At 43.5% G+C, this 12,358-nt stretch overlaps 1 protein-coding gene across 2 annotated transcripts in view; it reads right to left on the reverse strand.

Moving 5' to 3' along the window:
* LOC110989659 (polycystin-1-like) overlaps positions 1-12,358 on the reverse strand; it is a 61,136-nt gene that overhangs the window by 45,064 nt on the left and 3,714 nt on the right. Inside the window, exons 1-8 of one of the 2 annotated variants that reach the window (XM_087139357.1) lie at positions 10,246-10,357; positions 9,265-9,413; positions 7,420-7,770; positions 6,108-6,300; positions 4,268-4,452; positions 2,673-2,936; positions 1,881-2,271; positions 573-710 (exon numbers count right to left, since the gene is read on the reverse strand). In XM_087139357.1, the coding sequence (XP_086995483.1) occupies positions 573-710; positions 1,881-2,271; positions 2,673-2,936; positions 4,268-4,452; positions 6,108-6,300; positions 7,420-7,770; positions 9,265-9,413; positions 10,246-10,255 (1,681 nt within the window). In that variant the 5' untranslated portion in view covers positions 10,256-10,357. Of the gene's footprint in view, positions 1-572; positions 711-1,880; positions 2,272-2,672; positions 2,937-4,267; positions 4,453-6,107; positions 6,301-7,419; positions 7,771-9,264; positions 9,414-10,245; positions 10,358-12,358 lie in introns of those variants that run through there. The other variant, XM_087139356.1, reaches the window with a different exon arrangement.

A 12,358-nucleotide genomic window follows, 5' to 3' on the forward strand; every position in this document is an offset into this window, starting at 1 on the left:
AAACATTATTGAAACATGAGGGTGCATTTTCAAGGGTTGCAGTAAAAACCTGCATTGCAGCAAATGACATTGCAGCAAATGGCACTGTAGCAAACTGCACTGCAGCAAACCGCACTGCAGCAAACTGCCCTGCAGCAAACCGCACTGCAGCAAACTGCCCTGCAGCAAACGGCACTGCAGCAAACTGCCCTGCAGCAAACGGCACTGCAGCAAACTGCCCTGCAGCAAACCGCACTGCAGCAAACTGCACTGCAGCAAACGGCACTGCAGCAAACGGCACTGCAGCAAACTGGACTGCAGCAAACTGCACTGCAGCAAACTGCCCTGCAGCAAACTGCACTGCAGCAAACAGCCCTCCAGCAAACTGCACTGCAGCAAACAGCCCCGCAGCAAACTGCATTGCAGCAAACTACATTGCAGAGCCCCTTAGAGCTTAAAAAATTCTTCACTGCTGTTTGCTCAGGGGTTTCTTCAGGCTTGCTGGCAACTGAGCCAATTTTTTAAATCAAACTTCATAGGCCTTTAAAGTCACAACCATCCACCAATGGATACTTGTCACATGTTATTCATACCTTGACGGACTGTGGTGTCTTGAGTGCCATCTCCCCAGTCCCAGGTGTAATTCACCATGGCCCCACCTGAGATCTTAGCAAAGACTCTGACTGTTCCTCCCACGTTCAACACGTCCGTGTCAACCTCCACCTCCAGACCTGAGGTATATCATCCAGCATATGAGAGGCAGTCTTATAGTTTGAGAAAATAGCCAAGTTTCCTAGTACATCGAAAAGCAATAATCAGGGTGGGTGAAGGGCACTTTTTTTGCATTCATTTTTAAAAGCTAATGAGATTGTCCAAGTTAATTGTATGAACTTTGCACCAGCCTTGTGATGTTCACTAGATGAGTGGTTAACCACTTGCTGCCGGGGAACCCAGTTTCGGGTACCTCGGATTTGTACGCATAGCCGGGGTACCCGAAATCGGACAAAAGAGCTGGGCCTTGTAACAAAAGACCGTATTCGGAACAAAAGACTAAGCTGCTGGGAAGTGCTGACATTTTTTCAGTTGTTAATAGCGGAGGAAATCTGTCATTGTTTTGAAAGATTATACCACTGTTTGTGGAATTCAGCGCGAGCAGATTACCACTGGAGACAAAAGCACTCAAGCCCTCCAGTGATGAGCGATACACCACCACTGCACACTAATTTGTTTCCCTGCATGACTCCAATCGTAAAATGTGGAGCCTTCCGTCTAAAATGTTAAAGATAATTCTGACATACGAATAGGAACTATATGATGAATATAATGGCATTCACTGGTATAATCTTGACAGTTAAAATCCAAAATAAAATAAAATAAGTAGGAACTGCATGGTCAGTGTCTCTCCGCAGTGGAAGAATGCAGAGATGAGAAAATAAGGAAGGAGAAGGAAAAAGCAACTGAGGCCGAAATCAATGAGCTACAGTGATGTAAATACAGTGTGAACATAATATAAATTTGAAAAAATTGCGTGTACAAATCAAAGTCTTTTAATATATGAAAATGGAATTGTAAATGTGCATATTTAAGAAAATATTGACTGGTAAGAATTTAACATTTCAAAAGGCTCTCTGGTCAGGGCAGCTCAGAGCACAGTCACTGGCCTACTCAGTGACAGTCAATATGTTCATATTTCCTGCCAGTGTAGAATATTGTACATTATTGACCACTCTTTCTCACCTGCATACACCTGTCACAATCACCTACACCAGAATTATAGATTGGGCCCCAGTCGGTGCAGAACACTCATCTGTGCTCTTACTGCTGGTCAATATGCTTATACATGTATTTACTGCTAGTGCGGAATAGTGCACTATTTACCATCCTTTGTTTCACACATGTACCTGTCACGATCACCTGCACCAGGATTACAGTTTGGGCCTCGACGGGTACTCCTAGGGACGGTTCCGACATGCTTGCCCTCACGTCATAGAAGTCGGGTGCATCAAACGAGTGCTTGATGGCCACCTGTATGGGCTGAACAGATGTGGCTCGTACGTGGTGACGGATCTGGTGCCCAGTGGTCTTAGTACCAGCGGAGAGGCTTTGCCCAGCTGTGAAGTCCGAGTCAGCGTACTGCAGCTCGATTGGACTGCCTAGGGGGACCGTCTCATAGCCAATCTGGGCACCTGCGTCCGAAATCCTGGCTCCAAGCACATAGCCTGTCTTCAGGTCAATGGGCTGGGCTAGGGCGTGGTAGAAATAACCAGTGGAGACAACACTGAGGGGTACCATCTGCAACGCAATGTGAACCAGATTGCTCTTGTCGGTGATCACAGGTCAAATAAGCCATTTTAGAGTTAAATTGAATAAAATCTGGCGCACTGAGTTATCTGACTGCACATGAACATAACAATTCGATTTGGGGAAAGCTTTCGCATAGCGACCACCATCTCTGGAATGGACTGGTTCCTTTATGCCCTCCTTATCCATTGAGAACAGTGAATTGTTGTAAGGCATCTCTTATGTAACTAAGCTAAAAGCTTGCCCCGAATCATGAGATATAGCAACAGTGTCTTGAGAATGGAGAATTCAAATTGCTAAGTTCACGTGAATTTGAACTCAGTGTACCAAGTTTTATTCAAATTTAACTCGCAAAAGGCTTATTGCATGATCCAGTCCTGGTTTTTACCGACCTCTACAATTTCGTATTCGGCTCTTGGGTTCACCAGTGGGTTGGTCTCATAGCGTGCTGGCTTAGATGGGCAGGTGTCGATGTGGATGCTATTCATGCAGCGGGTATTGGACGTGCAGAAAATTTCATTGATGGCTGTGCAAGTGTCCTGTTGGGTCGGCTGGGTCGTCAGTGTGAAGTCGTAACTGCAGGAGCTGGCAGCCATGCAGACATTGTCCAACGGGCAGTAGACGTCGCTGGGCGAGGCACACACTGGCTTATAGACCTGTGCATGAGCAGGAAATGTGGATGACATAGGCACCTATCGGGATCAGATCGGTAACTATAGAGATGAGACAGGCAACTATTGAGATGAAATAGGTAACTATTGAGAGGAGATATAACGACATTATAAAGAGACGAGTTTTGCTGAGAGCTTTGCTGAACAAAACAATGCACTGCAGAATCAAATGGAAATGTTCTATTGATGTTCAAGGGCAGATTTCGGGAGGGGGGGTCAACTGGTGAAATGGCCTCCCCAAAACAGGAGCAAATTTTGGTGTTGTTTTGAAAACTTTCCATTCTTTCCCAATGCACGTAAAAAGTCCCCAAATTTAGCCTTACCCTTCAGAAAGTCCATAAAAAGTTAACACATACGGAAATTCTTCATTGTTCTATAGCTACCCCCCCACCAAAAAAAAATTGGGGCTCCCCATGAAAAATTGGTTCTAGATCTGCCTTGGTGCAAAGAGGGAGACAGCTGACTGCCTGCATCAAGTAACCAGAGAAGGCACATAAACAACACTGCACTCAGGCATGATGGGCGTGTAACGACGTCCCCCTTGAAACGATTTCCCAACCTCATGATTGAGGTGTGAAATTGCAAGTGTCAGAAATATGGCTGACCACAAATCTAACAAAATGAAGCCAAGTACCACTTGAGCTTCAGGGAAATGGTATGACCTCTACCAGAACACCATTTCATATGAAAATTTTGAGGGAGTTTTGAAGGCATTTAATTTTTTAGTTGAATGGCATCTCAAACTCTTTCGTGACTGTCTGTATCTGCCTGAAGTTGTGCATGCTGCCGGATTTTTTTAAACCATATGGAAATCAGGCTCTACTCACATAATCAATTGATAATTGAACATTGAACTCTATTGTAATGTGGCAGAGGTTGAGACCCCATCACAAAAAAAAAAAGACCTGAGAAATCTCAGAGGCTCAATCCGGGAAAGATTCGCTTCAAGCTTGTGCCGTGTGTTCAGTCTTCCACTTGAAGCGGTCGAATGAATTTCATGAAAAAAAAACTTGACCACATGGCCACTGCCTCACAAAATACACTGGGCCAGACACCAGTCAAATACAGTACAACGCAGTAAGGCAAATGTCCTGTGGCATCTGGAAAGTTATGTCATATACAGTGTATGCACCTTTAAGTAAAAGAAAAATTTCTATTTTACAAACATTTTTGGAACATTTTGAAGATAAATAGGTAAAAAAAAAGCACTGCTGAGCTAACAGTAATGATGTGATAGTAATGATGCTGCAGGACCGACAGTCAACTAAGTGGCCTTAGTCGAATGGTTCAGTGGGAAATTTTGGCCTCTGTCTCACCACAAAATGAAGGGTGCCATCTCCAACACTAGCAATGGCTGCCTCAATTGCAACGAGCTTGGACTTCTGCAGTATTTCCAAGCCTGGAAAGACCCAGAAGATTGGCGACGTGCCGTGGATGTCACTGCTGGACAGCAAAAGGGTTGGATCTTGCGAGACATGGCCGAAGTAGAAATATGTTGGCACTGCAAGAAAACAAGGTTTGAACATTTCTAGCCGAGTACGTAACGGGATACTTGAAATAAAATAAAGAGTATTCGGTGATGATAAAATTACACAAATATTACAAGAAAAAAATTTATTTTGTCCTCAACAGTTGCCTCTGTCTACAAAAAAATTGGAGCTTGGTGAACGATGCATGCATCAGCATGAAAGAACCATAAAAATAGCATGAATAGGATGAATTAATCAGCAGTCTGTACTACTCCTTACGTCAGTATTCGAACCGTAAGTACACCTATATTTGGCTAATCAATGTGCAAGTAGGGCATTCCAACAGCACATGCCTATATAAAATGCATCCAAGGTCACTTGATAGCAGCAATGTATGCCCACGGTCTGCCATATACATGTGTATGCCGATTGGTATTCATGATTTGTTTGGGATGACTTTTCTTTTGAATTACCAAACTGGTTCATGGTTAAATGTTATAGTACCACCTCACATTCCTGGCTCCCTCTAATGCAAGTCATAACCATTGCAATTAATTATTAAGGAAAAAAACGTACATTTCCATTTATTCACAAGAGACAACGTCTTCAGTTGACCTTGCTGAGTACAACATTTTCCTACAGGGCCGAATTTAATGGTGCTGCTTAACAGCAGATGCTGGGGTGAGTTCGCTGACAACAATTAACTCTGACCTTGCTACACGTGCCAATGTGCAGCAAGGCCTAATTTACATGTCACGGTGATGCTCAACTCCCAGCTGTTAGCAGAAAATTCATACGCTTACTGTAAAAGAAAATATTACGCTGCTGCATGAGCTTGTTGATTTATTCATGCATGGAGATTTGTATTTAATAACACCAATTTAAATAACTTTTCTCTCCAGTGCTAAGCGTGCTTAAGCCATGTTTACTGTCAAAATGCTGTATGGGCAAGGCTCTCTGTCTTTTCCTACCTCCATGGTGTACCTATGTATGCCACCTTGGGGCCCATTTACACAGACAACGGGTAGAAGAGATTGGCTCCATAAAAGTGTCAAACACAGCAGTTTGGGAGAAAACTGCAAAAACGTCTGTTTCAAAACCTCAGCAATTTTTCAACGATACTGTATTCAATGTAATCTGGCCAGTGACATATCAAGGAGTTGGGTCAAGGGGCAAAATGGCCATCTCACTGTAATAACTACCCACATTTTTGGCGGAGAGAAAAGTTGTTTTGTGGTAATCAGGATTCTTTTTTTGTAAAAGAATCCTCATTCCCTCCCCCAAGAACAATAAGTGATAGTACCATTTCCAAAATGGTAGCACTTTCAATTCCTCAAAAAAAAACCCAATACAAAGGAAAGTGCACTTCACATCCAAGGGGGTAACTTGTCCCCCTGCCCCCTGGATACATCACTAATTCTGGCCAATTAGCAGCCGTGTAAGATATCTCAGGGACTGATTGTCATGGTTGAGCACTTCCTTGTCGTGCTTTCTATGCTTCCTATGGAGCCCTATGCTAATTGTGGAAAGCCGGTAATTTACATAAATGTACTAGGCAGATTTCTGCACTGTCAGTGAACCTAAAATATTGCTAAACATGTCTGTCCATGTGGATGGGTCCTTGAACTGAACTTTGCTTTATCTAATGAGACTTATCCATCAGTCGTTATTCGGAAGAGGTCCTCACTTCCTGCAGGTATTGCCGGCCCCATGACGGCCTCGGCACCGGAGCCAAAGGTCGGGGTCACAGAGAGGTCATTGCCATGGAGAATCTCCACAATGCATTCAAATTCTTGGGACACACCGGCTCCATCTGGGCAAGTAACAGTGGCTCCCGACACGGCTGTGGTCACGCTGTGATGGAAGGCGTCAAAGTCAACCTGGCAAGAGAAACTCTCAATTTTTTTCTGTCTCTTTCTTTGAAATGTCAAATCTAAAAAAGTTAAGGAGACGGATGTTTGGATTCGAGAAGAATTTTTCTCAAAATACTTCACCGGGGTGCATGCAAGGATGCATGACCTGTGTGGACTGGGGTTTGTAAAACTCCCAAACATAAGGTCCAAGGGTTCGAATCCAGAGATGGAGGCATACATTTTTCCCTTGGGCAAGTCACCTTAGTCGTACTTGCATCACTCCATCTAGGGGTATACATTGGTGCCTGTGAGGGCAGAGAGGGTCATTGTGGTTGATTGGCGGGGGGTGCTGACATGGTTCTGGGCGTGGTGAACAGAGCAAAGGGGGAGGGGTTATGCAGGGGGAGGAGGGTTGAATGAACCCTCCCCCTTTTTTCTACTCCCCTGTAATCCTCCATTAATTCACCAACAAAACTACCACAAAACAGGACTTTTGGGTTTGTCTCTTTTTTCTGAATTTACAAAGTACGAGGCAGCAGAATTTGATGTCTTGAACCCTATGGTCTGGGGATTCCCTTTGGGGACCCCATGCTACTCTAGTGACTTTTGAAGCCCCCGTCTGATAATCCTGGGTATGCCTCTACAATCAAGGATAATAACTCACGCATTTCAGGTTATTCTCACGCACACAAGATTTTTCATTAAGAAGAAACAGAAAAAACTAGGAACTACAAAAAGTAAAAACCTAAGCTAAAACAGTACTTGAAAAACCAATTCTCTTAACCCATCTGTGTCCTGTCCAGACTGCTGATTGAACACATTGCAACATCCAAAAAGCTCCTTTCTGGTCGAGTCTGTTGGCCTTAATTGCATCGGCATTGATGTCAACCATTTGGAACAATTAGGATATAATTCCCTGCCCAAAACAGGCTTGAGGAACTCCGCCAACATCTATTCCAATGCTCAACTCCAACTCAATATTGGTAACCCTACATATTGTTCATCTGACCCTCAGCCTGGAGAGACTTCCCTTGATGCTGTAAGGGATGCACTCAATTTTCTTTGCTTGCATCTCTCATTTCCTAACTGTTGCTGCTTTTAAAGCATAGATTCCGGCCGCAGGGCAGTGGAAATCCATATACTTACTGAAACATCATTGCGTACAATGACGGACACGATGTAGTCACCTGGTGCAGTGTACGTGTGACTGTTATGTGCCGATGCCGCCGTCCCGTCCCCAAAGTCATATGTGTACTTCAAGTTTGATCCCGAGGCACTGCTAGTGAGAACAGGGCTACCGAGACCCACCACATATGCGACGGCGTCGTCCAGTTGGATCGCAGCCCGGGTATCTGCGATGCTGTAGACCAGGGCATAATCGTTGTGGCCGCATTTGGCAAGGGCATCCCCTGTGCAGAGGGTGCTGCACAGGGTGTCGTCCGCCTCACGCGCCGCCGGGGAATAGTTGGTGTCTGAGCACAGGCAGATCTGGCCAGCCTGCAAAGACACATGCCAAAGTTACAAGTGAAATGGCATTGCTCATTATAAAAGATGGATCTAAGCAAATGATCATGTTACACTCCAACGACGATGTCTACAACTGAAAGAGTCCCAGCTAAAGTGCTATAGTTGGGCTGTCCCAAATCTACAGTTGGGCTGCCCTAACTACGGTTGGCAAATTTCCACAAAAAAAATTTCTCACCCTTCTCCAAGCTTATGCCACTCACACCTGACATAATTCATCCAGAATATGCCAACCTGTCATCATCTATATCACATTTCTGCAAGCACAAGTTCTTGATGTGAATTAAATGATTTGGGCACAATGCTATGACCACGGAGGAAGGAACAGACACACTGGCACTCTGCCATGTGCTGCAGTGAAGCTGGCCCAACTACAGTTGGGACTGATACTGTAGTTGGAACCCCCCCTCCCTGATCCACTTTTGCTCAGTGTGTCCCGGGCCAAATGCGCATTAACCTGGGTGCACACGCGAACAAATAATTTTCTCACCAAAGGGGCCTCAAAAAAAACACACAACATGTGTCTCTTGTTCCAGCTTGAAGCGAGCCCGGGGAAGAAATTCGAGGGCTTACACCAAGTGTAAAAAAAAATTTGTCTCGCACGTGTGACTGTTCGAGTGAACCAAATCCAGCAGGGTTGAGAGGCTGGCATGGCACGGTACTCGGTCTGGTCCAACAGTCCTTTGTGTCTAGGCACTTGTGGTCAGAATTGGAAAAGCCTTTTCTGCGGCTCATGTCAAGCAAAAAGGAACACTACTTGATGGAAATAATGCAACCGTTTCATTAAACCTCAGCAGCAAATGAACATCATGGTATATATTGACCTTCTGGACATGTTAATATTGAGGAAAGGGCGTAATTTGATTTTCGATATGAAAGGATATTCAGGGGTGTATGTGGCCACTTAAAATTAAAGCTGAAAACAGCTAGCAAAAAGCCAAAATGTAAGAAGTCTTCATACGTTTATAAACAGCAGGTGCACAAAAAAATGAAATTCAGGATCAACATTGAAACAAAAAAGTTGAAATCAGCTTAAAGCTGAATGTTCACATCTCTGGATATTGCAGTTTTGATAATTACTGTTGAATCAAGAAAGCCTATGAAATGTACAGTGTTAACTGTTGTCTGGATATAAGCCACTTTACCTTACTTTGTACAATTATCTCATTTAATGTTGGAAGTATTTATAATTAACAGTGAGTTGGGGATGGGATCGCAGAGAGGAATATTAGGCCCTTGGTTCTGACTTCTCACAGTGAAGGCCGCCCCATTACATTTATGAGAGTGACTTTCTACATCAACAAACCTGAATATCTCCCTTTGTTCAATGCATGTCTGGCTTCACAAACTATGGGGGAAATATGAGAAAAATAGTGATTTTCACCCCCTTTCCTCAATGTTCTCTTTTTCCTCTGGGTGGGGGTGGGGCAAGCAACCTCCCCCAACGATGCCCATGTATGTCCGTACCCGTAGTGCAGCATAGCTGTATTCTTGGTAGGCACAGGCCTGTATGCAAGTATCATGATCCAGGGAGCTGGGGTCATAACCGCCCGGTGAGATGAAGAACTCACTGCTGGTCTTGTTGACACTGAAGCATCCCTCCAATGTGGCAGCTCCTTGAAAGAAAAGTAAACAAACCCAATAAGGCCAAGTAAAGAAATTGAAGTGTCTAGTCACACGGTTTTTCTCAAAAGGGAGGAGGCCAGCCGTCATGTTGTAGGCACTCAGGCCAATCAATGGAGCCAATAAAGACACAGTAAAGAGTCTCATGTTTGGCACAATGATTCTCCAGTTAACCAGTGAGTTTTAAATATACTTTTCCTCTGACAATCTGAGTTTTTCCCCAAGCTAAGTGGACATTTGTTCTAAATATATTAAATTAAAGGTGCGAGGAAATTTAGCATTTTTGGTGCATGGTGGTGAGTACATTGAACAAAAAGGAAAGCCTTGCCTTGCCAAGAGATAACCCAGTAGGCCTAGTTTAACAGTTGATTATGAGTTTCTGCAGATATACAAGTGGGCATACTTAAGTTGTATCACACAAATATTGAATACTTCGATTGTACAGTAAAACTGGCCTCCTGGGTTGATCCATGGAGAATTATATTTTCCCACGGCAAAGCCGAAGGAAACTAGAATGCTCCACACATCACCATCTGGGGGAAGTTAGTTTTACTATAGTTTTACAAGGGCTTATACAAAAAGTTATAGCCCAGGTTGGACGTTGTCTTCATTTACACCATAGATGTTTACACTACGACTAACATGTAGACGACATCCACTGCCATGGGCAAACGTATGGGCTTATGTCACGTCACCCATGTCACCACCACTCATTATGTTCACTCAAACTGCCTCAGGGTTCGTGCAAAGGTGTTCAGCAGAGTCCGCACATGAAATTCTTTCCCAGTGTTTCACTTATTAAAATGGCAAAAGTCTGAACGATACCTGCAATCATTTGACACACCAGGCCCTAGGCATATTCGTATTTTTTTCTGACTTTCCATCCCCGGTGCATATTTATTACGTACATGTAACGTACGTACACGTGTGCAAATGCGGTGAAGTCAAATTAGGCGCATGAAGCACGCCCTCCATTGATACGTCATTTTATTACATAAAGTGGGCGTACGTAAACTTGTGTCGCTTACCGACAAAATAAAAGGGTGCAGTTAAAATAGACGTGACTTATTATTTTTTGCCGTCCTTTAACACTAAAACAAAAAAGTTGTGGCTTGTGCTGGTCCCAATATCTGATAACAGAGCTAAACGCTCTGCTTGTGGTGACCCATTTCAAGCCGATTTGGATCGATGGCTTCACAAATAAACTTGCACTTTCTGTCGACAACAGCGGCGCTGCTTCCAAGCGCCGGACGAGAAGGGTAATTAAGACCTTGTTATCGATCCAGCTTGTGTCTCCAACTTCGATTTTTGGTGGTATTTAGCTCTGTCACGGGATATTATTAGGTATCCAACTTCAGATGGAGCAAACAGTGCAAGGAGGGTTTTTGCGAGGCGAAGTTAAACATATTTCCCTCTACTAACCAATGCATTAATTCCAACGTGCAAAACATCAATTTCACTAGGCTATCTCATCTTTTTTTATAGCCCTTTTTACATTTCACAAAAAATCGAGTTTTCAAATAACGGAGTCCCCTTAAAGAACACTGCAGGTAGAGGGGGAAATGGCAGGTTGACAACAGTAACATCCTTTAAAATCAGATTAATTCAAGTCAACAGACAGAACCACTATAGGTATTTTGTGTCATGTTGCTTCCCCAGTAGCGATGAAGTTTAATTGCATATCACATAAAACGTTGATTTTAACCAAATCAACATTACTTATACAAGCACTGTTAAAAAGTGACCAAACTTCATAACTTTTACGATAATAACTGCATAAGTTGGCCGGAAAATATACCAAAGACCCCAAAGTAAATTGTTTTGCATGCCGAGGGGAGCATTTTTTTAGAAGTTTGTGCTCGGATTTTTCTAAAGACAGGGTTTTTTTTTTAAATTATTCTCTGCGGTCTCAAGAAAAACGAATAAGGGTCTTGAAGTCAGAGGGAAGAATAAAAATTCGAAAAAAGAAAGAAAGAGGTATCCCTTACCACTAGCGCTAGGGCAGCTAAGGAACGGGGACTTTGCTGTCGGTCAGACAGCGGAGCGCAAAAGAAAAAAAAAAGATTTACAAATATCGGTTAATTGTTAGTCTGCGGATCCGAGACCTATCAAAATAGAAAAAAAAATCCAGTTCTGAACCTGGAAGGTCGGCGGACCCGAGCACCAACTTAAAAAAAAAAACTCTCGCCTGAGGATGGAGAAATTAAATTAACTCCCGGCATGCAAACATGGGCAAATCCAGAACCAAATTTTCCAGCTCGGGATTTTTTTCTCCAAAAAGGCCACGATTTTGGATATTTCTTTAACCTTTTTAGGGCTTTTTCTAAGAGGTGAGGCCGCACTTTGAGGGTTTTCGTCATATGCTCACGGGAGTGATAAACACCCCATCCCCCATAAAAAAATTGCTGTGTCCTCTATCATATTTCTATCAACCGCTACAGGGGGGCATGTCCCACGATAGCCCCTCTCTGGATCCAACAATGCCCATAAACCAGTAAATAAATACACGTATTAGCATACATGTATTACCAACATCAAAATGACATTCTTTTGAGGAATGTTGGAGTGCATAATGTGGTTCAGCCCTCAGTCACAAGCAAAGAAGTAGTCGAAAGACACTCTAATTATAATGGCCGACCAGTTCAGCGAAATCCCATGACCACTGAATGACTTTTTTCTGTCGGACACATTTCTTGCTTCAAGTTCACTCACATCTCGCAAGATCATTTCAGGAACAAAATTAAAAAGGCTGACTCTTATCGATGCCAACACCAAACCCTGGGGCCCGCCCGCACAATGTTGTCGGCTGAGCTGGCTAGTCGCAAGTCTTTTGAGTGACATTAATTGGTGGAACATTCGCACTCGAACTTACCCATAACCGCGCAATTTTGCAATGCAGAACGTTTATGAACATGATGTAGCAGTAACCGGATAGTGC

This window comes from Acanthaster planci, linkage group LG07 (genome assembly GCF_054643075.1).
Source record: "Acanthaster planci isolate LZ-2023a linkage group LG07, COTS_SCS, whole genome shotgun sequence".
Classification (NCBI taxonomy): domain Eukaryota; kingdom Metazoa; phylum Echinodermata; class Asteroidea; order Valvatida; family Acanthasteridae; genus Acanthaster; species Acanthaster planci.